We start from the raw sequence: 27283 nt of genomic DNA on the forward strand, positions 1-27283 counted from the left end.
TTGTACCTATCTAAAAGATTTTGTGAGGAATAAATGAATCAATACATGTATAGTACTTCTCTGCCTGGCATATAGTAAGTGCTCCATAACATTAATACTGCTGCTGTGGGAATCTTGTGTGTAAATCATTTTCAGAGTTTCTGAGTATTTTCTTAGGATAGAATTATACGGGGTGGGGCAAAAGTAGATTTACAGTTGTGAGTACATGAAACGGAGTTTGTTCTTATATTATTATTTATTAGTTGTATTATTTTCCATACGAACAGCTGTAAATGTACGTTTGTCCCACTCTGTACAAGAGAAATCCCTGTGTCTAAAGTAAGAAACTGTTTTGGGTTCTTTTTTTAGAGAGAGAGGAAGGGAGAGGGAGAGAGAGAAACATCGATTGGCTGCCTCCTGCAATGAAGGCATGTACCCTAACTGGAAATAAACTGGTGACCTCTTGGTGCATGGGATGGTGCTCAACCAACTGAGACACACTGGCCAGGGCCGTTTTGTGTTTTGTATATGTTACCCAGTATGCTCTCTGACCAGAGGTTGAACCCACAACCTAGCTATGTACCATGATTGGGAATCGAACCCTCAGCCTTTTGGTGTACGGGATGACAATTTGACCAGCCAAGCCATCCGGCCAGGGCCCCACACCACAATCTTTTGATTGAAGAAAAACCTCACCTCTTAGAAATGCAAAGTCATGGTATCTCATAGCTTCTCCTATTCAAATGTACCTGTACCCAGATTTCTCATAATCTGAATTCCTGTAAATCTCCTGTCCCAGAAACCCAGGCTTTTCTATAATGTAGGCCTGAGGGCGAGCAACTTGTCAGAGGTTGGGACAAGTCATAAAACTATGTCCTATTCTAACCGACTAGGCTTTAGGGTTCAGCTTACTTTTCTTCTTGGAATTTAGGGCGTAGAGTTAGGTTGATGGATCATCCAGCAGAACTGTGATGTGATGGAGGGAGTCCTCTTGGGCAGGGCTGGCAATAAGAGCAGCTTGGGTTCAAGAGACACAAATTGGAAGAAACCTATGAGGTCTTAATTAGGGAAAAACCAAAGATCTGCACTGAATCCAGGGTAAGGCTTGGGTAGAATAGTAGGATTAAATTAGTCTTGAAGTGAAGACAGTAGAAGGGTCCAAGTTGTTGGTTGGAAGACTGCCTAAAGAACTTATAACCATGTCAGGCTATACAATTAATATTCTATTCTAGAAGGAAGGGTCTAGGTGGTCTCCTTATAACCAGCTCTAGGGCAGTGCTGTAAGCTGGTGGCCCATGGGCCAAACTTGGCCCACAGGTATATTTGTTGGGCCTGTACAGTGTTCTAAATATTTTTTAATTACTTGCCAACATTTGAAAATCAGGACTTAACCCTTCCTCTTGAAAAATCATAATTTCTGTCCTCCCGGGGGTAGCTTAGCGGTTGAGGATCAACCTATGATCCAGGAGGTCGCTGTTCGATTCCCTGTCAGGGCACATGCCTGGGTTGCAGGCTCAATCCCCAGCAGGGGCCGTGCAGGAGGCAGCCGATCAATGACTCTCATCATTGATGTTTCTATCTTTCTCTCCCTCTCCCTTCCTCTCTCTGAAATCAATAAAGATATATTTTTTAAAAAAATCATAATTTCTAAAAACTTTTTAATTAAAAAGTTTTAATTAAAACTGCTGGCCGGGCATGGCTCAGCGGTTGAGCATCGACCTAGGATCCAGGTGATCCGGGTTCGATTCCTGGTCAAGGCACATGCCCGGCTTGCAGGCTCAATCACCAGTCGGGGGCATGTGGGAAGCGGCCAATCAATGACTGTCTCATCATGGATGGTTCTCTCTCTCTCCCCCTCTCCCTTCCTCTCTCTAAAATCAATAAAGATATATTAAAAAATAAAAAGTATTTAAAAAAAAAAAAGAAAAAAATAAAAACTTTGGACCCAAATTCCTGCCTGACACAATCAGCTGCATTTGAATAGTGGTTGCTCCCTTTAAATGGAGCACAATAGTCTCTAGTCCATTCTAGTCCTCTACTCCCTTCTATTTTATACCCAGACATTCTTGCCATTGTTCATTTGTATTACCTTCTTGGCCCCTGAAGGCATTGCTATTTTAGATGCTGGCTTTCTAGCAGCACGTCCCCCCTGCCCCCCAATCCTAGGTTATACTTGGCAGGGAGATCCAAGCAGCTGTTTTTGGAATTCAGGGTGCCTTAGCTACTCATTATCCTAGAGCAGTGGTTCTCAACCAGACTTGAGCCATTTGGCAAGGTCTGAAGTCATTTTAGGTTGTCTCAACTCCTGGGAAAGGGTGCTACTGCCATTTAACTGGTGGAGGCCAGGGGTGCTGCTGAATATTCTCTAATGCATGGAACAGCCCAACCCTACAAAGACTTACCTGGCCCAAAATGTCAGTAGTGCTGAGGTTGAGAAACTCTGTCCTAAACAAGCATTCTGCTCATACATGTCCTGGGATCTTGGACTCTTGTGGTGGGTGGTGCCTTGGGCTGTTGACTGAACTCAGTATGCTTAGGGACTCTTACTCACTTATGGGACTGTAGAGGAAAATGGCAGTTCTTGAGGCCCCTAGATCCCTTCTTTGGCCAGGTGCCCAGCATTGTAAGAGCATTTGATTTGACTGCAGAAGTGTATGTTTCTGGCTAAGGTATTGTCAGTACATTTATCTTTGTGGGATCCTGCTTGTTATGTAACCTCATGCACGTCATTGGTGAATATTTGCTGTGAAGGTTTCAACATGGAAGTCAGTTCAGCACTGACATAGTGGCATCAAAGCAGAGGCCTGCTCAGAGCTGAGACTCCATTGCCCTGAAGGTTTGTTTGGCAAGGCCTACAGTGAGGAGGAGGAGAAAGAGGAAGGAGAGGAATTTTATCAAGGGTGAAGCTGGAGTGAAGAAACACTGTGCTACCTGAATAGCTTTCTATTGTCTCTTGCTGTCTTGAACTTGGACCTGGGCAGGGTTCTGAGTAGGTAGTAAGCCCCTGTTTTGGTCAGTCATTGCTATGAATAGACAGTTTTCATGTCTGAGTGTGATAGGCCTAAGGGGACTGGGTCCTGGCCATAGTTGTTCAAAGACCTTGTACTCTAACCTTATATATAGTTTGAATTTTAAAAAAATTTTGTTTATTTTTTTATTTATTGATTTCTTTATTTTTAATCCTCACCCGAGGACATTTTTTCCATTGCTTTTCAGAGAGAGTGGAAAAGAGAGAGAGAGGAACTTTGATGTGAGAGCGACACATCGACTGGTTGCCTCCCTTATGAGCCCCAACTGGGGCCAGGGCTCAAGCCTGCAACCGAGGTTAGTGCTCTTGGCTGGAATCAAACCTTTCAGTCTGCAGGCTGATGCTCTAACCATTGAGCCAAACCAGCAAGGGCAAATGTTTGTTTTTTTAAAGAAATGTTTTTATTGACTTCAGAGAGAGGAAGGGAGAGAGAGATAGAAACATTAATGATGAAAGAGAGTCATTGTTGGCTGCCTCCTGCACACCCCCTATTGGGCACTGAGTCTGAAACCTGGGCATGTGCCCTTACGAGGAATCGAACCCTGACCTCCTGATTCGACACTCAACCACTGAGCAACACCGGCCAGTCATATAGTTTGAATGTTTTGATACTAAGATGAAATGTGAATATTTCTGTAGTTAAAAACAAAGAGACTTTTAAAAAGGCATGTACATTACACATTCATACACATCCCAAGAAGTAGCTCCTGATTACAGGATGGGATCTCCATTTGGAAGGGTTTGCCTCTCTTGACCACATGTCTCTAGAACATGTCTCTCCTGATAGACTTGTAGATTGTCTCCCTGCTCCCTTTTTTTTCTTTTCCCACCTTCTTGTTAAGGTTTACACTCCTCTGTCCTTGAATGCACCTTAGTAACACCCAGCCTGTTTGTGGAAGGAAGTGTTCCTTTCCCTCCCTGTGACCTGTGGGAAGAGGGAACTGTGACTGTTAGCGTAACTGGAGCTACAACTTCAGGTTGCCAGGCCAGCTCCTCATCAGAGAGTATGAGAGGCAGAGTTCTGTCTGAGGGCACATGTATTATTCAGGATTAGTTTGTGTTTCAAACGACTGAAAACCAAAAGCAGCATGGCTCAGACATTGAAATTAATTTCTTTCACATGTTAAAAGTAGACAGTGTGGGGCTTGTAAGATGACTATATAATTCTTCGGGGAGCCGGGTTCCTTCCCTCTGCCTTACTGTTCTGCCATCCTTAGCAGAACTTCTAGCTGGTAGTCCAGGCTGGCTACGCAAACTCTGGCTGTCATGTCTGCATCGTGGCTGACAGCAAGGGCAAAGAAAGGCATGCCTCACCCTTTAAAGATACTTCCTGAGGTCTGATTCATATAAAACCTTTCTTACATCCTAGAGCAGGAACCTAGTTACCTGGCCATATGTCCCTGCAAGAGAGGCTGGGCAATGCCAACTTTATTTGGGGGCAGCCATGACTCTGGCTAAAATTTCTTACTAAGGAAAAATGGAAAAACAGATATTAGAAGAAAACTAGCAGTCTTTGCCACAGAGAGACTTGGGGATTTGTTTCTGCTTTGGGCTTGGGTCCAGATCTGCTATTTGAATGAATACTCCTCTTCCAGCAACAAGCCCCCAGAGAGCCTTAAAGACCCCTCTCATGGGCCCTGCACTCATTGGTGCAGGCTTTCCAGCAGGGACATGAGATCAGGAGAACAGAGGAGGCTTGGATATTTAAATTGTAGTAATTGAATCCAGTCCTGTTGTTCTGTGTTTGAGCTCTGATAGTCTATGGTGCTAGATGGGGATGGGCATTCTGGGAGGCATGGAAGGGGTGAGGATCAGATGGTGAAATTTTATTTCTTAATTAGAAATAGGAAGACATTGCAGAGGACTTGACTGCTGCTTGGTAGATTGTTTTCAAAGCTCTCTGTTCTCTGGCAGGGCTGAGAGTTGGGTGAAGCAAGCAAGGCGCCCAGGGCCAGCATTTAAGGATAGTTTGCCCAGTGGCCCTCTGACAGTGAGTGCCTCCTTAATTTTTGCATCCTGGGTACCTTACTCACCTCACCCTACTCCAGGCCCTGCTCCCTGGCTGGCTGCATGTTGTTAATTAAGTATTTTAATTTTTATTGAGAAAGAAGCATATGTGCATGGTAAGTCAGTCAAAGTATAAAAGGGTATACAATGGAAAAGTCTCCCTCCCTCTCCAAGCGTTAGTCTTCCTCCCCAGAGGCAGCCATAGTTACCACTCTCTTTTGTACCCTCCCAGCTGGTCTTTCAGAAGGCACTCTAGGGACTTCCATGAGGCACTGCCTTCACTCATTCCTTCAGCGCTGGTCATTGAATTCCCACTGTGGGCAGGGAGGACTCAGCCACGGGGGAAGTTTGTAGCAGGGCAGAGGGACGGAGAAGGAGCAGAAGTGAGAGGGAGTGTGTGGCTAAGGAGTATGCCAGCTTCCCTCCCTGTCTTGCAACCACATCTTGGTGCTATAAGCCAGGAGCACAGTGAGCACAGCCAGGACATTGTGAGACAGTCTCTTCCTGTGTCTGCCCATCTCTCTTTCTTTTTGTCCCCTTCTCTCTATCTCTGCCTTCTTGTCTTTATCTCTTCTTTCTCTCTCTCTCTCTCTCTCTCTCTCTCTCTCTCTCTCTCTCTCTCTCTCTCTTCTGTCTCTGTCTTCTGTCTCTGTCTTCTGTGTATTTCTGTGTCTTTCTCTGTCAGTCTTTTTCCTCACCAGCTGTACACCCTCTCACTTCTTTCTGTGGTCCTGCTTCCTTCTTCTGCTTTCTTGTGGCTTTTGTTCCTTTGTTACAAGGGTTTGTATGTGACTTTGACGTGCTGTGACCCTGACTGCTGCTATTAGGTAGATTCGGTCTCTTGGTATCCCAACTCCATGTTCCTGGGAAAGATGATCCAATAGGCTCAGCTTGGTTCCATTGTCTGGCTTGATCAGGCAAAATAGAGGAAGGGCAGCAATTCCCAAGAAGGGGCCTGGCAGGTAGGCAGGTACCTCAAAATATGCTTATTGTACTGCATAAGGGTCTGTGGATTACTAGTGGCTATTAAGTAGGTAATCTTTATGTTAGCTGATCTAGGCTTAGCCCCACACAGTGAACTTTGGTTATCAGAGCAGATTCCTGGGAAGACCTGTAGCATGCATTCCTTTGGTCTCCCCTTCCCCTTGACCATTGTCTCTGCCTCCAACCCCCGCCTTGGTTCAGGGAATTCGCAGTTAGGTGAAAGTCATCACCATCTTGATTCTAACCAGGGTTCACCCTTTCCCCTCTATGCTTAGCAATAAGCTTAAGAAAACAAAATGCTTCTGTTTCCCCCTAAGAATTTATGATCTCCTTGGAGAAGCACCACCCACATGCCCAAGGGAGAGACCTTCTTGAGACAGATGTTCATATGACCATAGCATGAGACACTAAGCTATGCTGAAGTGGGAATGCTGTAGGGCTAAGAGGAGAGAGAGCTCAGTGAGTGACTGGCTGATATGTTTGGGGAATGTTTTACAGAGGAAGTAGGGATAGAGCTAGACCTTGAAAGTGGGAGTTGCTGTTGGCTATGGCAGGAGGAGGCGAGGAGGACATTTCTTTTTCATGTATATCTGCCACCAGTAAAAAGAGAGTCTGGCTGAAGTAGAGAGTGTAAAATAAGTAGGAATAGGTAGATATAAAAATATTTTGTAATAACATTTGAGGTTCATATAAAAGTTCTATATTTGGAGGCCAGGGGCAGTAATTAGAGGTGTCACTATGGAACTCCTTGTATACTGTTCTTGTGTCTTCCCTATGGATCAGAGCAGTCCCTGTTTAGCACGGGTTAGGTGCCGGGATCCTCAACACAGAGCCCAGATATCACTGAGGTGTGTGAGGAACTGGGACGTAAAGCCAGCAGGGCTGACAGGAGCCTAGGAAATGCTCAAGTGAGTTCACCTTTCCATTGGCTGCACTGAGAATTGAGGGGTTTGGATAGAAATGGGAGTGGGAGAGATCAGTGGGGTCCATGTGAGCTTAGGAATGGTTAGCCTCTTTCAGCCTCAGTTTTCTCATCTATAAAATGGGAATGGGAGTGTCTATATTTTGGGGATTGTGAGAGTTAATTGACAGGATGTATGTGAAATTGTTAGGCACAAGATAGGCTTTTTTTACACTTATATACAAAATACTGTCTCTCCAATTCCTAGGTGATCTGCCGCCTACATTCAAATTCACCTCATTTATTAATGGGCCTCTCTTGTCTCTACTTTCTGATATGGCCATGGATAGGCCTTGTGCCTTGGGTGGTTTGGGACCTTGGGAGTCTGAGTGGAGGAGTTTTCCATTCCTGGGCCTGAGAGGAATTTCCAAAAATGGTTCTGGTTGTCAGAATTTATGCATATGTGTTAATGCATGCCTTTGTATCTTTACTTGTCAACAGTGAGGGGATGTTCATGGGAACTCTCAGCTGGGGCACATGGGAGATGTCCCTCCATTTGCCTGTTCTGGTTCTGACTGGTGCATGAGCCCCCCTTTGCCTTAGGCAGATAGGGCAGGAGTGAAATGCTCTGTAGAGAAAGGTTGGACCTCTGTGCCCTCAGCTCAAGCCTGCCAGTGACGTTATGGTTTTTCTTCTAGGTCTGCTGACGTTTGTGAACTGTGCCTATGTCAAGTGGGGCACACGTGTACAGGACACGTTCACTTATGCAAAGGTCCTAGCTCTCATTGCCATCATTGTCATGGGCCTTGTTAAACTGTGCCAGGGTAAGAAGGGCCTGAGGTGGGAAGGAGGGTGGGTGACTCCAGGAGGTCCCTGGATTCCCTTAGGAGGACATGGGGATTCAGTTAGCTTTCCTGTTCAGCTCTTTGTACATGCTAGACTGTGTCAGTGAGAATAAGACTTCTCTTGGGCCTCTTGAGCCAGGCTGGCTTGGCCAAATGGACATGAGTCAGCCCCTCCCTCAGGGCTGCTTTCCCTTTAAGGAGGCTAGGAGTACTGCAAGAAGCCAGCTGAGGGCCTAGGAGCTCTTAAAACTTGGGCCATAATTGGCTCATAAAAGTAAACAGCCGGGATAGAGTGAACCCTGCTCTGGCTCCTACTTTTGGTCTGTGATTGCCAGGCAGCAAGTAGGAAGTTTTGGCCCTCTTGATAGGGGTAGAAAGATGTGTGTGTGTGTTTGTGTGTGAGTAGGGGAGATGGGGTGTGGAAACGAGTGGTTATTTTATCTAGTCTTGCTCTTATTCAACATTCCCTCCCAGACTCAGCTCTCAGAAAAATATTAAAATATTGTGAAGTTGGCACTGACTTTTCTGCAGGTTGGCTTTAGAAAGCTTTTTCATTCTTGGATCAGAGCAAACTGGCAGTGAGGGTAACAGTCCTCCCAAGATCTCGTGAGTCCTTACAGAAGTCTTCAGGCCCAGGATATTTCAATCATTTAACAACCAGTTCTCTAGATCATCTGTCTCTAAGCTTGGCTGTGTTTACAATCACCTAGGGCTCAGAGACCCCCATCTAAGACCTATTGGATCAAACTCTGGTTGGTTTGGAGTTGAGAAAGGTGTATTTTTAAGAAGTACCCTGTGTAATTCTTAAGCACTTGGTCTAGCACCTCTGTGTATATGTGCCAAGTTAGTGCAGCCAGCCATCTGGATGTCTCCAGAGCCTCAGAAACATCCAGCCCTTTTTGCCACATTGAAGGATAGGTCTGGGCTCTCTGCAGGGGGTGATAGCGGGCTTCCTTAGAAGTCTGGGTCTTGTTAAAAACCTGCAGCGTGTCCAGAAAGGCTCTCTACTGGGCAGCTGAGTCCCTCATCCTGTGCCTTCAAGTTGTAGTCTCTGGAGGCCTCCAAGGAGAATGATAAGTGCCTCGGCTGGCTCTTTAAGGGAGGTGACCCATATCTACTCCAGGCCCAGTGCAAAATAAAACCCCAGTTCCTACATAACCGGTGATTTCCTGCCCCAACCAACCACGGCCATTGCAAGTAGAGCAACAGAGTTCTCTCCGTGAGACTGAGAGAAACCTGTTTGACCAAATTGTGCAGTGGTCTGGGCAAAGAGAGGTGGTTCCAATTGTTATTGAAAAATGACTCCTTTATGATAAATGGTGCTTTCTAAAAATAGGAGGAAAAGCTGTGGCCTACTGTGAGGTCACTTGCAGGAAATGGAAATTCACTAGATCACATCAGAGGCAGCTGGGAGTACCCTTCTTAGCTAAGATCGTCTAGTTTTACTAAAGGAATATGAACTTTCCTGAGGGAGTGAGGCGGTGGTAAAGTATAGGGAGTTGGTGATTGTCATTCTTTTGGTGTTAAATTATGTTTTTTTCCTTCCCTCCTTTCCTCTTGCTTTTCCCTCCTTTCTTTTTCTCCCCCCTTGACCCTCCTCCTTTCTCCTTTTACTCCATCTTCCCTTCCTCTCTCTTACTTCCCCCATCCTTCCCTTCTTATGCCTTCCGTCTCTCCTCCTTTCTTTTCCTTCTCCCTGAACCCCCACCGACCTTTGCTCCCACAGGACACTCTGAGCACTTTCAGGACGCCTTTGAGGGTTCCTCCTGGGGCATGGGAGACCTCTCTTTCGCCCTCTACTCTGCCCTCTTCTCTTACTCAGGTTGGGACACCCTTAATTTTGTAACAGAAGAAATCAAAAACCCAGAAAGGTAAAGGTGGGCTCACCCTTTCACTCCTCAGCTCTCACTCCCCAATGTGGCTGGAGCTTCTGCTGGTAGAGGGCAAGCTCGCCCTCTTCCCTCCCCTTGACCCTCCATCTCTCATCCCTCCCTACTTCTTCTCCAGCTCAGAGGGATGAAGGGTTAGGGAGGGAATGAATGAAGATGGGAAAGCCCCTGGCTCTTTGCCCTCATGTGCATACTGGATGATACCAGGGTCCTTCCTCAAGGAAAGTCCCTTCTGTGGGCAGCAGCAGACCTAGCTGGGGCTAAGGTGTCAGGACCTTGTACTCTGGTACTGACACTGAGGCCTGGGGAATCAGAAGTTTATTCTGGGCCAGATCCTCAGCTTGGCCTCTAGTCCCTAGAGGACATTGCTCCTTCTCCAGTGGGACCCATTGGTCCTAGTGTGGCGAGCATCAAATATTGATCATGAGCTATCTTCACAAAGAAGAGTTTCTCTCTCTCTCTCTCTCTCTCAAGAGCCCAGGGACATGGAATACATACCCACCCTAGGCCACTTGGTGGAAGAGGTGCCTCAAAGAGGCAGAGGCCAGGGAACTGTTAAATGTCAGAAAAAATCCCTGGGTGAACTTTGACCCCAAGGAGAGGTTGGTTCTAGGTAGTCCTGTCTCACTTGTCCTGACAGAAATTTGCCCCTGGCCATTGGGATTTCTCTGCCAATTGTGACGCTCATCTACATTCTGACCAACGTGGCCTATTACACAGTGCTGAGCATTTCAGATGTCCTTGGCAGTGCTGCCGTGGCCGTGGTGAGTCTCTTGGGATACCCATTTGCTTCGTCATCTTATAAGACTGAATGGCTCAATCTTTTTGCAGCCACTCCAGCTTTACAGGCGAGGTGATGGGTCTAGGCCAGAGGGTGGGCTGCTCGGCACTGACTGTGTTTGTCCCAACAGCCTAGATGCAGGAAGCTTATGAAAGCCTGTCTTATGCTGAGTGTGCCTCTGTGTTCTGCCTCCAGACATTTGCTGACCAGACATTTGGCATGTTCAGCTGGACCATCCCCATTGCTGTTGCGCTGTCCTGCTTTGGGGGCCTCAACGCGTCTATCCTTGCTTCATCAAGGTACTGTGTCTCTGCTTCACTGACAACAGACTCCATTGTTCTCTGAGGCTTTAGGTGAGCCTGTAAGAGCTCTTCTTTTTCCTTCTCCCTCTCGGAAATAGTGTGTTTGTGTGTGCTGTGCGCGTGTGTGTGTACATGTCTGTGTGCATGCATGTGCCTGCCTTTGTGCAGATGTTTGTGTGCTGGTAGCTCATGTTTCTCTTCTTTTTTTCCTTTTTTTAACTTTTAAATATATCTTTATTGATTTCAGAAAGAGGAAGGGAGAGGGAGAGAGAGAGAGAGAGAGAGAGAGAGAAAGAGAGAGAGAGAGAGAGAGAGAAACATCAGTGATGAGAGAGTCGTCATTGACCGGCTGCCTCCTGCATGTCCCCGACTGGTGATTGAGCCCACAACCCGGGCATGTGCCCTGACTGGGAATCAAACTGCGATCCCCTGGATCTTAGGTTGATGCTCAGCTGCTGAGCTATGCCTGGTCTGGCTCTTTTTTTTTTTTTAATCCTCACCTGAGGACCTTTTCTCCTCGATTTCTAGAGAGTGGAAGTGGGGGAGAGAGAGAGAAACATCGAAGTGAGAGAGACACATTGATTGGTTACCTCCTGTAGGCACCTTGACCTGGGCCTTGACTGGGAATCAAACCCATGACCCTTCAGTGTGTGGGCTGACACTCTAACCAGTGAGCCACACAGGGCAGGGCAATTGGTTGATTCTTTTATGTGCCCTGACATGGGATCGAGCCCACAACCTTGGTGTATCAGGATGATGCTCTAACTAACTGAGCTACCTGGCCAGGGCCTGATAGCTCATGTTTCCCTCCAAGGCAAGAACAGATTGGTAAGAGGTGGGAGAGAGGAAGGTAATAGCTTGGAGCAGGGACCCTGTCAGGGAACAGATGCTAGGCTCCTTGTGGGTTATGGCAGAGCCCCAGCATTCATTCCTTCAGTAAGTGATTATTGAGTACTTGCTGTGTACCATGTACTGGTACAGAATGATTCTGCCCCTAACTTCACAGAAAACACTGAGGCCAACAGGTAAGCTCCTGCTCTCCTCTCTATGTAGAGACCGTCCTTCCTGTTGTTTCAGAGAGAGGAGGCTTGTCAGGCTGATTCTGCTACCTGGTGTTAAGGTCACACACTTTCCTTCTTCAGCACTTTGTTTTATCAGTTAGCCCTTCTTGGTGGATGTTTGGTTGGAGCCATCTCTGCACAAGCTTCTTTCATCTCCACTTACAGAAGTCACAAAATAGCTTTTCTCATCTCCCCTCTTCCTTACTGGACACATTTCTTGAGGGAATAGTTTGCATTTCAGCTGTCATTCATTTTTCTACCCACTATACTTTGGCTTCTATTACCTAAAAATGTTCTTATTAAGGGTGCCAGTGACCTCCTTCTTAGCCTGCTTTCATAGTCCTTATTCTACTAGACCCAGGAAGGAAGTGATACTGACAGCCTTTTACAGTACTTCTGAAATGATTCCTGTGACTTCTGTGACACTCTGGTAGCTGAGAAGGCTTCTTTTCTGATTTCTCACCCTATAAATGTTACTATCCCCAAGGCCAAGAGCATAATAGGCATTCAGTAAATATTTGCCACATGAACAGAGAGGAGAGAAAGTTTTGTCTTGTTTGTTCTTCTTACTAGTTTTGACACTCCATTCCATAAACTTGGGGCCTCCCTTGGGCAGCCAAAGTAACAGAGAAATCAAGGCCTTGAAAAAGAATATGGTGTCATCTCTCACCTCAGCCTGGTGTGACCAAGGTCGCACCCCACCTGGCTCTTCACAAGCTGCCCCACCTAAAGATGGTGCTTCCCACCCAAAGGTGGTATTTCCCATAGCCTCATGCTTATTGATGCTCAGTTCATTCCAGGTGACCTTGTCGGTCATCCCTAAATATTAAGTGGTAGGTGCCTTCTAACCTCACTCAGCTATCTTGTGGCATTGACTGGATGGGGTTGGGGAGGTCTCGAAAGTAAGAACCTGGCCCTGCACATAAAGGGGACTGCAGTGCTGTCAGTACACAATTGTTTCTGCCTGTATCATCTTCTTCAGTTTTTCTTTATAACCCACACAGCTGTCTTCGGCTTTGTACTAGACACCTGTGCCTCACCCTTCCCACATCCTCTCTATCACATTTCTTCTTTACCTAGTACAAATTATTAACTTTGTCAGCCAACTCCAACATCTTGCCCTATTACACCTTTCCAGGTGATGACCCATGAGTATTTCAAACTTAATATGCACCCACATGTGCTTTGTGTCCAGTTGTGATTTTGTGGACCATCAGTCCTCCTTTTTTAATTTTTTATTTAATTCAATTATTGATTGATTGATTGATTGATTGATTTCAGAGAGAAAAAGGGAGAGAGAGAGAGAGATAGAAATATCAATGATGAGAGAGCCATTGATTGGCTGCCTCCTGTACACCCCCTACTGAGGACTGAGCCTGTAATCCCAGGCATGTGCCCTGACCGGGAATCAAACCTCAATTGCCTGGATCATATGTTGATGCTCAACCGCTGAGCCACGCTGGCTGGGCCTTTTAAATTTTTTTTAGAATAGTTTACTCTTGATTTTTTTTTTTTAGAGAGAGAGGAAGGGAGAGAAACATTGATGTGAGACTGGGGCAGCAATCGGCTGCCTCCTTCATGCCTCCTCCTGGGATAGAGCCTGCAGCCTGGGCATGTGTCCTGACCAGGAATTGAATCGGCAACCTTTTGGTTGCATGGGACACCGCCTAACCAACTGAGCCACACTGGCCAGGGCAGTTCTCCTTGCTTCTTAATTTTATCCTTGGGGTAAACCCTCTTCTCCCGGTGTGTGCATATGCACGTATGTGTGTGCACATGCATACACACACACGGGATCACTATATTTGATTGAGGTTATCACATCTATCCTGTTCTCAGCCAGGGCATCGCCCTCATTCAGGCCTCCTCTCTTATGGGACATTGTCTGGCCTTCTGTCCATACCCTAGTCTCTACCTATTCTAGTTGGCCTCCATGATGCTATCAGAGTCTTTGTGTCAAATCCTATCAGACCCTTACTTCAGAGCCAGAGCTATGACTCTCATGCTTGTTCAGACTCCACAGCATGGCCTCGTATGCAGGTTCTTCCTAGCACACTCCTTACACACCTTATCTTGGGACTACAAGCATTCTAGCACCAACCTTCAAAGAGGCCACAGTGTTCTGCCTCCAAGCCTCTTTTGCCTTTGCACATGCTGTTTCCTCACCCACCCGCTCACTTTCTGGCAAACTCCAGCTCTTCTTCCCAGCCTAGATGTGGTCATCTCTCGCAAAGCCTTTTGTTCCCCCAGCCCACCCCCAAGTCTGGTGAGTGCTGTGTACTCCCATGACTCTGACTGCCCTGGGTGGTGTTCATTTCTCTGCTGTTGTTTCCCAGTCAGTAGGGCTCTTTAAGTGCAGAGTGGAAGCCAAGGTTGTCTCTGAGCTTCAGGCTTGCCTTGGCCTATCACATGTCAAAAGCTCAGAGAAGATATATGAGGATAAAACAGAAGTCTGGCTACTTTTCTTTAAAAAGCCATTGTGTTGCCTGGCCTGGCGTGGCTCAGCGGTTGAGTGTCGACCTGGGATCCAGGCGATCGGGGTTCGATTCCTGGTCAGGGCACATGCCCTGGTTGTGGGCTCGACCAATGACTCTCTCATCATTGATGTTTCTATCTCTCTCTCTCCCTCTCCTGTCCTCTCTCTGAAATCAATAAAGATATATTAAAAAAAAAAAAAGCCATTGTGTTGCCCTAGCTGGTTTGGTGCAGTGGTTAGAGGTCAGACTGTGGACTGAAGGGTCCTGGGTTTGATTCCTGCCAGGGGCATGTACCTTGGTTGCAGGCATGATCCCAGGCTCTGGTCAGGGCATGTGCAGGAGGCCACCTATCGAAGTGTCTCTCTCACATCGATGTTTCTGTCTCCCTTCCACTCTCTTCGAAAAGCAATGGAAAATATATCCTCAGATGAGGATTAAAAAAAATAGCCATGTGTTAAGTATGAAATCTATGCGATGGTAAAGTGAGGGTACCTCTGGTGGGATGGATTGGGGTGTCCCAGTGGGTGATAGCAGGGTGAGGAATCCATTGGGTGATGGTGGGGTGTCTGTGATTGAGAGAATGGGGGCGTCTCAGTGATGGTGGTGTCTCAGTAATAGTGGGGTAGGGCATTTATGGATAATGCTGAGGTGCCCCTGATTGAAGCGGGTGCAGACATCAGTGGGTAAAGGGGATAGGGTGGACTGGGCATGCATAGAGAACATGGGATGCTCCTGAGAGACTGCCTCTTGCTTAATTCTGGAGCTCTGAGCCTAATTTGAGTGAGGAATGTGGCTGTGTGGCTGAGTAAAAGGATCCTACTGACACATTTCTTGTCCCTCCAGGTTGTTCTTTGTGGGCTCCCGTGAGGGCCACCTCCCAGACCTTCTGTCCATGATTCACATTGAGCGTTTTACACCCATCCCTGCTTTATTGTTCAATGTAAGCTCTGCTGGGGCAGTATGGGGACTGGGTATATCTCTGTACTACTCCTGCAGACTTTGTGAGAAGACTGTTGGGTGGGAGGTATACTAGCTTTCTTGAAATACTTCCTGAGCATCTTTGTTTCTTTTTCTTAAAATTATTTTAAAATATAAAACTAAAACAGCCCTATTGAGAAGGCAAGTGCTATAAAAGAATATAAAAATGAACTTGTAGGATTTCTTTATCTTTTCTTTTATGTCAGTGACTTCTTTGAGCTCTTCCTTTAAAAAAAATTATTAAATCATATTTAGAGCCCTGGCCAATGTGGCTCAGTTGGTTGGATATTGTCCTGTGCACTGAAAGGTCGCCGGTTCAATTCCCGGTCAGAGCACATGCCCGGGTTGTGAGTTTGATCCCAAGTTGGGGCACGTGCAGGAGTCAGCCAGTTGATGCTTCACTGTCACGATGTTTCTGTCTCTAAAAAAAAAAAACATACACACACACAAAAAAAACATATTTAGAAGTCAGACCTGTTACACACCAACTACGTAGACTTATAGATTCATATTTAGTAGATGCCAGTGAAGTGTTTTATTCCAACAAAATTAGAAAATTATAAAAGTATTCTGATGGAAAGTCCTGAAGGACCACCACTTCCTAATTTGTACTAAGGCATTATATAAATGAACGCTAACAGGGAGCAATTTTTCCAGTTTTGAAATTTCTATCATATAAAAATAATAACTAATTTTTAGGGTGCTTTACATATGCCAAGTATAATGATATGTATCATTTCAACTAATCCTCCCCATCAGCACTGAGCTTCATTATTTAGCTTTATACTGAATACAAAGAGGGTACTTCCCCACTGGAATTTATTTTTTAAAGATCTTTTAATGATTTTGAGAGAAAGAGGAAGGGAGAGGGAGAGGGAAAAAAACCATTGATGCCAGAGAGCGAAACATGGATTGGCTGCCCCTGCATGCCCCCCCACTGGGGACTGGGGATCAAGCCCTCACTTCTTGGTACACAGGACGATGCTCTACCAACTGAGCCATACACGCCAGGGCTTTTAAAAATATTTTCATTGATGTTTAGAGAGAGAGGAAAGGAGAGGGAGAGAGAAACACTGATATGATCTCACATTGATCGGCTGCCTCCTTACGGCCCTGACCAGCAACCTTTTGGTGCACAAGAATACACCCAACTGACTGCGCCACACCGGCCAGAATGCTAATCTGCATTTCTAAGGTGTCAGGACAAGAGAGATGGTTCTGAGGCATTTGCCCATTTGTATGCCAGGCAATCAGGACCCATGTGTAAAGGTCTGGAGGGCACCTTGTGATTCATGTTGAGGTTGGTGGGTTGAAGTGAGGAGGGCCTCACTACCTTCAAAAGGGCAAAGGAATGTGGCTTGTTACTGAAGTGTTTGCAAAAAGAAGGGAGGCATTGAGTGGAGAAAGGGCCTCCAACAGAAGAGGGAGAGGTGCCACCTTGAAGGTTAAAGTGGAGAACGGACCTTTCTGATGCCAAGGGGTCACTGAAGAGAACTGGAGGTAATCTGGTGAAGCTAAATAGCAGTTAGCAAATCTGGTGCTGGTGGAGTCTCATGGGGTCCCTGGTGGTGACATTCCTTTCTGCTCCCTCCCTATCCAGTGCACAATGTCACTCATCTACCTCATTGTGGAGGATGTTTTCCTGCTCATCAACTACTTCAGCTTCAGCTACTGGTTCTTTGTGGGCCTGTCTGTTGCTGGACAGCTCTACCTACGCTGGAAGGAGCCTGAGCGGCACCGGCCTGTCAAGGTCAGTGGGTCTGGGCAGACTAGGAGGGGTAGCCCTGTCCCCAAGATGCCTTCTTCCCCATACCGTTCCCCCATCCCACTTAACCTAATATCTCACCTCCATTTCAGCTGAGCCTGTTTTTTCCCATCGTGTTCTGCATATGCTCCTTGTTTCTGGTGATTGTGCCCCTCTTTGGAGACACCATCAATTCCTTCATTGGCATTGGGATCGCCCTCTCGGGAGTTCCTGTTTACTTCCTGGGTGTTTACCTGCCAGAGTCCCGGAGGCCAGTCTTTGTTCGGAATGTCCTTGGTGAGCTTCTCTTTGTCCATCACTCACTGAACATGTGTGTGTGTTTGTGTGTTCACAGATGCATGGAGAGGTGGGACTGGTGGCTGGCTTCCTCCATACTAGTGATGTGCTGGAGGCCATGAGATCTGACTGCCCCACATGACTTCTTCCCTTTTGATCTTTTTTTTTTTTTTAATTTTATTATTGTTTAAAATATTACAGATGTCCCTTTTTCTCCCCAATGACCCATTCCATCCCGTTCCTTCTTCCCTTTTGATCTTGATATGATCACTTTAATTCTATCCTTAGAGTTCTATTTTGGGGTTAAAACACTACCTCCTGAAAGTGCCTTCTGCATGGAAAGACGAGTCATGCATCAGACTCTGGTTGGGTATAGGACTGGGGACATTGAGGCTTGTTGGGGGTGAGGGGCAAAGCCTGGCATACGGTACCCAAGGGAGAGGTGGGCAGGAGCCATTGATGTGCTTTAATCAGCCTTGCGTTCAGATTGGGGTTGTAGCTGAATGTCAGATGACTAAATTCTTTTTTCATTTAGCTGCTATCACCAAAGTCACCCAGAAGATTTGCTTTTGTGTCCTGACTGAGCTAGATGTACCTGAAGAGAGAAAGGTTGAGAAGAAAAGTGACTAGAGGCCAGAGGTGAAGTCCCCTGAGGCCTGGAAGGTTGCCTACCTGTGGCCATAGCCACCAAAGTCCGGATGATAAGACTGTGGGCACAGCCCTCTTGTACTAAAGGAGCCTGTTGGCCCACATTATGTAAGGGGCTGAGGGCTGATGGCCTCTTTAGGTGGCCACTCTCACTGGTAAACTATGGGAGGAGACTCAAGAGTCTGGGGCCAGCCCGAAGGTGGAGATGCCAGAGGGTGGTGGTTGTGGGGGGCTTGGGAATGGTGGTTGTTTTGTTCTTGGTGGCTGGGTGCATCCCTTACAGACACTTAGTGAGTTGCGCTGGGGGAAGGAGTGCTAGCTAGATTAATAGCTATGGCTGGTAGTTTCTGAACTTGATATTTGAGGTTTGAACCAGGAGTCTCTATAAAGGGGCTGCTTTTATGGGACGTTTTCTTCTGACCAGGTCCAGGCACCTGACTTTAGAGGCCTGAAATGCTACCCTTTCTTCTTCTGGTTCAAAAGCCTTCCCTGGGGAGATGCTTGTATTCCATTATTTACTGATAATATTTAATCCAGAACACCAGTTCTAGCCAAGTATTCACCTATAAGATGCAATAGACTGTTTATAAATTCAGAGTACCAAAAGCTGAGTCCCTCTGTCCTTAGAGGTGCCTCTATGTGGTGGTGGATCAGACTCTGACCACAGACTTTTTTTTTTGCTTGGTTTTAGCACAATCTTCTGTAGAGTCTTACCTGCAAAGGTGAACTTTAAAGATTTTTTACTCATGTACCTGTTACACTTTAGTATATATGTCATGTTACAAGCACCTGGCTCAAGTTCAGCAAGGACAGATGAACACATTCATGAGTCAGAAGTCTGACAATATTACTATTTTGAAGGATAACCCCTTATTTTACTTGAGGCCTGGTTTTTGTTCTAGTTGATAAATCTGTCTCTGGTGAGGACAGAAACTTCTAGAGTTGAGGTGGATCACCTGAATTCTTTCAGCTGTCAATGTCTCATGGACCCAAGCCACCAAATAGCTTGTTTCTCTCTGTAAGGGTCGGTATGAGGGACTGCTGTGCAGACCCACGCAAGCCCACCTAGGTGCTAGACGTGGTTGTTTTCTTCTGAAAACTACACCAGGCTGCATCCTCTTCTGTCCCCAATACCAGACTTTGTTTACACTGAGCCGCCTCGGTGCGGATCATCAGGACAGTGCACTCCTCTCCTGCCTGCCTCCTGGTGCGAGGTCCGGTAGGGCTTCAGTCTCAGGAAGACCTCGGTACTCATGGGGCCTTTTTTCCCCGTGATCAGTGAAGACTGGGGGAAAAGCTGCTTTAACCTCAATTTGGCTCCTCAGCAGATGGCACGATTGGAAACACTAATTTTGGTACTCAGGCTGCTCTTAAGCACCCAGGTCAGGCCAGAGCACTAGGTCTGGCCTAATGGATGCTCCCTCTTAGGCAGCTTGGCTGCACTGGATTGTACAACTGTCCCAGGATGACCTCAGACATAGTCATCCTTGGCCCAGAAGAACCTGCTGGCTTGGCATGCCCCTTGGGCTTCTTGTCCTTAGGTTTTGGAATTGATCGATGGTAAAGACAAGAACTATGAGGCAATCTCCCTTTCTGACCATTCTTCTCCAGCAAACTGGCCCACCTCAGACAAGGGGGTAACCTTGGTCATACTTGCTCAATAAAAACAATTTAGGGGAGCATGCTCACAGTTGCTTTTGGTTCAGGGCAAACATCTGTGAGAACATGGGACATTCCTACTATCATGGGTTGGGAATTTGCACAGCAAATTCCTGTCTACAACAGGGAATCTTGTGCAAAGGATGACCTGCCTTGACTATGTAAACATGACTCCTGCCTGCGCCAAGCTGGCACCTGTTCTGGGGATCCTCTAGAGTTAATCCTTTAAGTAGAATTTGCTGGTCTTGAGGATCCCTGAGTGAGGCCTTAGCTTTTTCCACTCAAGCAAATGACCAGCTAATCCCAGGAACTTGCTGTTCCCAGTGGCTCTTGGGGAAAACAAGGGCCTCATACCCCAGGCGCCCTAATACTCGCTTAGTGAGCCATGTCATCCTCTCATTAGTGGGTGGTGACTGCATTCTTCCCCTCTGTGCTGCGTACAGACTTTTCCTAGGAACCCTCCTGTGGGAGGGAAGCCAGAGACTTCCTCCACTTAAGCTTTGTGGTGGAATTAATTTCCATAAGGTTTTTGTTCATCAACCTCAGTCCTTCTCCTGGTATGCTAATCCCTTTTACAGTGGGCAGTTTGTGAAGTTGTCAGCCCTTCAATGTTGGCAAACCTTAATGAGTACATAAATAGCAGTGAGCACGTTATAATGTGGTACAGAGTGGTTTTTAATCTTTCATTTCTATGCCTACAGGAGATAAATAAAAAAGTTCAATTCCTCAGTCACACTAATCCATTAAAAGTGCTCAGCCACTACTGCACAGTGCATATATAGAACACATTCATCTTTGCAAAAAGTTCTACTGGACAATGTTACACTAGAGGACTACATGCCAACTCAGTCAGAGTTAAGGCATCTGTGGTTTGGAAGGGGTAGGGACAGATAAGTTCTGGTAAAAAAAAAAGTTGGTCCTGTTGATAATTTTTGGTGAGTGCTATGAATAGTTTAACATTTCTCAGTGGAAAGCTAAGTTCAGGATGTGTTTTCCTTTTCCTAATTAAGTCCTTAGTGTCTAAGGTCAATTCTGAAACTTCTCTCTCACCACCACTCCCCCCCTCCCCCCCCCAGTTTTTGGTGGGAGAGAGGGAGTACAATGGGAAAACACCTAATATATACAGCTTTAAAAAGTTTTAAAATAATTACTTGCTCCCATATTTCAAGTGTTTTTACTAAATGCAGAGTATCACATTCACACATACCCTGTTCCTCAGCACCACTGCTAAAGACGGACAGCAATCTTTACAATCATCATAGGAAGCAGGGAGGTGGAGACAACTGGTAATTAAAACCCCTCACAGCTCAGGCAGACTCTCCATTTCCTAATGGCCATTATTATCCAGTCTGTGCTGCTATAAGGGACCCACTGTAACCCTTCTGCATTCCCTGTCAAAAGAAACAGGCTTTTACTGGAGGTGAGTGGCCTGGTGGTACAGGAAAGCTGAACCTTAGCTCTAATAAAATGGGCTTCTCCACTTACTGGCTTCAGTGTTCGAGGAGAGCGGGAACATGCCTACGTCAGGAAGCTTCATTTTTATGGCTTTTTTTTTTGGTCCCCCAGACAGTAGGGTCACTTTTGATAGAGGCAAAGGGGTCCTACTATTAGTGGAAAGGACACACTCCTTCAACACAAGTTTTCACTGGTAGGATGGTGCTGTTGGACATGCTTTTTCCTTCCATATATTATGCTAGGAAACCCATCATCAGGGCAGCTGATGCTGCAGTCAGAGCCTTCAAGGGCCTGTGATAGAACCTCATGGTTATCACAGGATCCTCAGTCTGAATCCAAGTCATGAGTGCTGTCATAGCCAAACTCCTTCTGCACATCCAAAGGGTATTTGCTCCACATCTGTGGTCTGCTATTGCCTCTTTCCTCTTCACTGAGGCTGTTGTATTCATCAGAGCCTAGAATGATAATAACAGACTTCAAATGCATGATTTTTTTAGGTGACTGTGACAGCTCTTTCCCTTCTCAAAAAGGTCTGTTTTTTTGTTCACCATTTAAAAACACTTGTTCAGTAGAGAATTTAGAACAATTTTAAAAGATCACATTCCTACCATATAAACCAAGTCTCTTAACACTGGAATATTTTGTCATTTCTCCCCTCAGTATAGGATTTTTTTTGGTTATAATAAGTTGTAGTCATACTGTAAATATAATGTGGAATACTGCCCCTTTTAACATATTATAGGCACTTTCCCAACAGAATACTCCATAGTTTAATTGTTCCTCCATTAACAGACACAAAGAAATTGTTTTTGTTGGCACTTAGAACCTCTCCAATACTTTCTCAGACCGAAGCAGGGAAAGGGACACTGAGCTAGATGTTTCACTTAACCTCAATCACTGAAGTTGGTGCAATAACCAGAAAATAAGACTCATTGAGGTGAAGTAACTTATGCAAAACCCACAGCTAGGCAATGACAGAACTAAGGATTTGAACCTGCACCTGACTGACATTATACCTCTAGTAACCCCCTGGAAACACTGGTTTATGGGTCTCCTCTAGCTCCAACAGCTTGTGGTTGAGCTAATGGAGCTCAATGGCGGAGAAGCCAGTGAGGATGGACCTCTCAACTGCCCATGCCTGTTTTGGATCCCAGCAGTCGCCCCCCCCCCCCCCCCCCCCAGGCTGCCACCCGCCTACCTCTGGAATCTTCATCTCCTTCACTGCTCTCCTCCTCTGGATACTCATTGCGCCAATTATTCTCACTATTCTCATCATCTTCATCTTCATAATTGTCCTCTGTTTGTTGGTCATCATTCACCTGCACATCTCAACACAAACATGAATATAAGTCAAAACATCTAAGGTTATGCTCTGGGGGAAGCTAATAGCAAACTAACTTGGAGAGATGTCATTTAAGGGTGCTCAAAGAGGCAGCCTTGGAATTAGTTTGACTCTGCTGCACAAGAGGCTATACACTTAGGCTATAAGAGGGAGATATTGGCCCTCTACTCTACTCAAGTCCAGCTCCAGGCACCACATTCCTGGTGGGATAGACTGAACTCCACTAAAAGGAATGCCCCAGGGTGGGGAGGAGAGACAGCTGACAGGTGATGGCAGTGATCTTTAAACTGCCAGAGGGCAGCCATTTGGGAGAGGGGTTATATGCATTATGGGTGATGCCAAAAATCAGAACCAAAACCCAAGTGTGAGGGGTGCAGGAAGGCAAAAGGAGGGCCTGTGTGTGGTCCAAGGTGGGTGCCTGATTCAGATTATGGTGGTAGTGTAGGTGTGGAATAAAGTGCTTTCTTTGTAAGAGTGTGACAGGTACCACTTTAACTTCTCTCATTAATCATTTAAGAATGTGTTTTAAGAATAATGATGGTCAGGAAATTAGCTTTTTTTTTTTTAAATGGAAGTTACTTTCTTAATCTAAGATTTTCCCCCTTATAAGATACAATTTAAAAAAAGGTTTTGTTTTTATTCATATTAAAATTTCTGATTTTATTGTCTTTTTTATTATAAGATTCCATAAATTTCCTCTCAAGAGTGGGTAGGTATAAACAATAAAGATGATGTTGCAAACTTGTAAAAGATTCATTAAGACCAAAAATTATAAATGTAGACTCTCTTTCCCAAATTCCCTGCATTAAACTCAGGTTCCTAGAAGGCATTTAGAATAAATTTTTCCTCTTACGCAAGAACTAAGAGCAATGTAGATTAGGATTAGAACCCAGGGAGGCCAAGTACCCTGATGAGAGAATCACTCAGGTTGCCTCATGCCCCTCATCCTCATGGGTCCCCTTACCAGCTCGCACTCCTGGCTGTAGGGCTGCACAGAGAGGATATTCTCAATCCATCCTGGAGTAGCCATTGCTAAGTAGTAAATGTCATATACATAGTCATCCTTCTGTTCCTCCCGGTACCCGACACCTGGTCCATCCTCAGATACAGTCAACCGCTCACGGATCAACTCTACAGAATTGCAGAGGATCACATCTGGGTTAGATACCTGTAAGGAAAATGGCAGATAACATGCATGAGATGTTCAAAGGAAAAGAACCTAAGAGTTGGGTGTAGGAAGCCTCCCTACAGTTCTGTTAGATTCAATAGTCTTATCCCCATGGCCTACTAGTTTCTTAATTATCTATGAGATTAAAAAAACCAAGTATCTCTAAAAAACGTAATGTGTAGTTCTTTTGAGATAGAAACTTACAAGGTAGATTCCTACTCTTATGTGCTTGGGTAATGCAAGAGCATGTGTGAAGACCTGCATGTGAAGACTGGCCTGAGGGGGAGCAGCCAGCAGAGCTGTTGTCTTCCCCTAGGTCTTCCTGAGCTCCTTTGGTATAATGTTCTCCCTTTGGGGATCTGTAGGCCCACAGTAGCGCCTCTATAGCTGACCCCTAAATGGGCTTGCACTTTGTACGGCCTCTCATAGGGGGTCTAAGGATGATTCCTGGGCTCTAATGACTACTACCACCCATCATCACCACTTGACTTGCCCACACTGACATCTTGCTTTTAATCACAACCAGGATAGGCTTCCCCTATGATCCTTTTCCTGCTAGAAAGGACAGCTCAAGATGTACTGCCCCAGAACGGAACTGGCCCGAGTAAGATATACTCCAGGGGCAACCGGCTGTTATTCAAGGTAGCGTAAGTCAATTTGGAAACCAAGGGAGCATGCTGCCAGTGACCCTTCTTGACAGGTTCATTATTGGAGGCTATGCAGCTCAAACCAGACACCATATGGGGAAGTGGGAACATACCATGGCCAAGGTAGATGAGGGGAGACCAATGCTCTCTATCATAGGCTAAAAGGAATTCTTCTTTGCTCCAAAGTTAAAAGGAACTAGAGACCTCAGGTTTTTTTGTTTGCTTTTAAAATATGTTTTTATTGATTTCAGAGACAGGAAGGGAGAGAGACTGAAACATCAAGGATGAGAGAGTCATTGATCAGCTGCCTCCTGCATGCCCCCTACTGGGGATCAAGCCCGAAACCCAGGCATGTGCCCTGACTGGTAATCAAACCCTGACCTCCTGGTTCATAGGTCAATGCTCAACCACTGAGCCATGCCCTCTGGGCTGTCAGTTTTTGTGCAGACTCTTGACCAATCTCAAAGCTCTGGCTCCAACTCACAAGTCCCCAGCCTTCAGTACAGTAGATTATGCAGCAGTATTTCTTTTCTATATTTTTTCAAACTTCCTATAATGAACACATTATTTTCATAAAAGAAATTTTTAAATCTAGTCTGTGTATGCTTACCCATATTTCCAATTATACTACATACAGCATTTTCTACCATTAAAAAAATACACACACACACAAATATATACTTTCCCATCTTGCTAGTTTTCATGGTTATTAATTAGGTCCAGGCAATTGTGTAGTCAGTTTCTCAGACATAATATTTAGCCTCCATGTACAACACTGCAATAAATGTGTAGTTTCCTGCATTTGAAAATGAAGACTAAAGTATCTACCTCATAGGGTTTTTGTGAGGATTAAATGAGTTATATTAAAAGAAAATATAACAAGTACTTAGCACAATATTTGATGTATAGCAATTACTTAGTAAATCAACAGTAGCTTTTGTTAATACCATAGCTGCTAGAAGAAATAGCAGAAGCTGTTTGCTTCTGCTGAATTATTTCCCTAGGACAAATCCTGGGGGTGAGATTACTAGATAAAATGAAACAAACCTTTTTACTTTTTCAGATTTCCTATTAAGACTTAAATGATGTCAATTTAAGACTTAAGACTTAAATGATGTCAATTTAAGGAAAAACCCACTGTAATGGGGCAAAGAAATGCTGTCACAAATTTTTAAATTTCTGTAGAATTTTGGATGGCTTTAGAGTCCAAACAATAAAAATAAATTTAAATAGTTTTAAAAATATGCCCCAAGCTATTTTTAGCCATGCTGTTTTCCAAAAGACTGGCATCAATTTTAAGTACTATAGTCATGTACCATTTTAATCACAGCCTTGAGCAGTGCTATCAACAATCTTTCCTCTGCTAGTCCTAGTAGGCATAAAACCTCAAGTTTGCTTTCAGCTTAAATTCATGTATTTTAAATAATTACTTTGCAAACATTTTTGATGTTTTTATAGTTTGCATTGTATTGTTGGGAAAATTCGTGTTCACGTCCTTCAGTTTATCTACTAGTTTTTCTTGTAAAATTTAGCTATTTAATTGATTTGATTCCACTGAACACTGGTTTGCTTTTAAACATGATCTGATTGTTAACTCCTTAATCAGTCTGGAATTACTTTTGGTAAAAGATGTGGCTGTAGACATCATGCTCAAATTGCTATCCGGATGTTTTGCCTGATGTATTTGGAATTAAAATTTCATTTTTTAAACTTTGATTAAGTGTGCATTTTAGACCTAAATCTGCCTCAGACTTGATATGCTACCCAGGACTAGTCCTTTAACCTCCCTCTGATGATTTTTCCCACCTGCTCTATCTATACCTTGCTCAAAATCCTCCAGTAATTCCCTATTTCAGGATGAAAAGGCAATGGGGGCCTTGGAAGTACCTACAGGGTCTAGTAGACATCCTTTCCCCAAATTCCTTATTAGTTGTCTTCCCCAGTTCACTGGGCTCCAGGCACAGATCTTGAAAACATCAGACAAACTTGGTACCTCAGCCTTTGTGTTTGCAGGTCCTGAGCCTGGAATGCCCCTCCCCCAGGTATCCACAATGCCCTGCCATTCACCTCCTTTAAGTTTTCACTCAAATGTCACTTTTTTCAGTGAGACCTCTGAAATAGAACTACTCTTTCCCTGCTCCTCCCCCCCCCCTTACAGCCCACATCACTATCTGACACTGAACTTACTTGTTTTTCTCCTCTTATGTGAACGTTGGGTCCTCACTGCTATATTCACAGAACCTAAGAACAATGCCTGGCACACAGTGGGCGCTCAGTAAATACTTGTTGAATGGATAACCTAATCTGTAAAAACGAGGCTATCAAGCCGGAGGGATCACCCATTAATAAGAGGTGAAACCGTGTGCATCTTCTTAACTGTGTGCTTAGCGCCCAGATTCCTGACACTACCTGTCCGGAGAAGCCCAGCTCTCCTTCGGGCGTGTACTCACTTTGCAGGAGCTGGCGGCAGCAGCGGCCTCTGGGTCTCCTTCTTCGTGGACCAGATCCAACAGCTGGAAGCCTGCGTCACCTTCGGCTTCTGGGTTTCCCTGCACGTCCTCGGACTCCAGACCATCCGAGGGGATTCCCGAGGATCGGCGGCTAGAGACCACCCTGTAGCGCCCCTCCTGCTGGACCTCCCGAGCCGACGCGCGGAGATCGCGGCGGATACGTTGTTGGCTGCCCCGGGATGGGCGAAGAGCGGCCCGCAAGAGCGGCTGGACAGGCTCCGCCTGGAGGGCAGTAGGGGAGGGAGGCCGGCGTAAGCAGGGGTTCGGGTAGGGATCACTGATACAGTTTCATCCCAGCTGCGCCCTAAGACCCCCTCCACTTCGGCTCCATCCCCGCCCACTACCTGGGAGCGCACGGTAGCCACCAACTGGAAGACATTCTTCTCTGCTGCTCTCTCCAGACGCTCGGGAGAAGTCTTTTGTGCCGCGGGCTCCACTGCATCGCTCCGGAGGCGTTTACAAGCGAGGACCAGAGCCTCCACGGGCTCCGCGCTGCGCTTCCGCTTCACGCGGAGTACAGCAGTAACGCCGGCCTCCATAGCGGCTGTCGCGCAGCACTCTGGGAACGCGTGAGGTGCGAC

General features: G+C 45.7%; 2 protein-coding genes across 4 annotated transcripts in view; one reads left to right on the forward strand and one right to left on the reverse strand.

Moving 5' to 3' along the window:
* Positions 1-20308, forward strand: part of SLC7A6 (solute carrier family 7 member 6) — a 32305-nt gene extending 11997 nt beyond the window's left edge. For 2 of the 3 annotated variants that reach the window (XM_081119239.1, XM_081119240.1), the window contains 8 exons: positions 7598-7723; positions 9471-9615; positions 10274-10397; positions 10610-10713; positions 15098-15194; positions 16833-16982; positions 17090-17273; positions 17809-20308. In XM_081119239.1, the coding sequence (XP_080975365.1) occupies positions 7598-7723; positions 9471-9615; positions 10274-10397; positions 10610-10713; positions 15098-15194; positions 16833-16982; positions 17090-17273; positions 17809-17903 (1025 nt within the window). In that variant the 3' untranslated portion in view covers positions 17904-20308. The remainder of the gene's footprint in view (positions 1-7597; positions 7724-9470; positions 9616-10273; positions 10398-10609; positions 10714-15097; positions 15195-16832; positions 16983-17089; positions 17274-17808) is intronic. The other variant, XM_081119241.1, reaches the window with a different exon arrangement.
* A 432-nt stretch (positions 20309-20740) lies between these two features.
* On the reverse strand, positions 20741-27273 carry SLC7A6OS (solute carrier family 7 member 6 opposite strand). Its single transcript, XM_081119242.1, has 5 exons — positions 27047-27273; positions 26643-26924; positions 23342-23545; positions 22234-22354; positions 20741-21490 (listed from the first exon to the last, which is right to left on the reverse strand). The coding sequence occupies exons 1-5, from the start codon at positions 27239-27241 to the stop codon at positions 21360-21362; spliced, it is 933 nt and encodes a 310-aa protein (XP_080975368.1). The 5' UTR covers positions 27242-27273; the 3' UTR covers positions 20741-21359.
* Between the last annotated feature and the right edge of the window lie 10 nt (positions 27274-27283).

This window comes from Miniopterus schreibersii (genome assembly GCF_964146895.1).
Source record: "Miniopterus schreibersii genome assembly, chromosome: 18".
Classification (NCBI taxonomy): domain Eukaryota; kingdom Metazoa; phylum Chordata; class Mammalia; order Chiroptera; family Miniopteridae; genus Miniopterus; species Miniopterus schreibersii.

What these genes read in the sequence shown, in the direction of transcription:
- SLC7A6OS (XM_081119242.1), bottom strand. Translation starts at nt 27,241, where the DNA reads ATGGAGGCCGGCGTTACTGCTGTACTCCGCGTGAAGCGGAAGCGCAGC. An exon ending in ACAGCCAGGAGTGCGAGCTG is followed by an intron (nt 22,355 to 23,341) that starts GTAAGGGGACCC and finishes TGAGATGTGCAG; the next exon opens with GTGAATGATGACCAACAAAC. An exon ending in AGGAGATGAAGATTCCAGAG is followed by an intron (nt 21,491 to 22,233) that starts GTAGGCGGGTGG and finishes TTATCATTCTAG; the next exon opens with GCTCTGATGAATACAACAGC.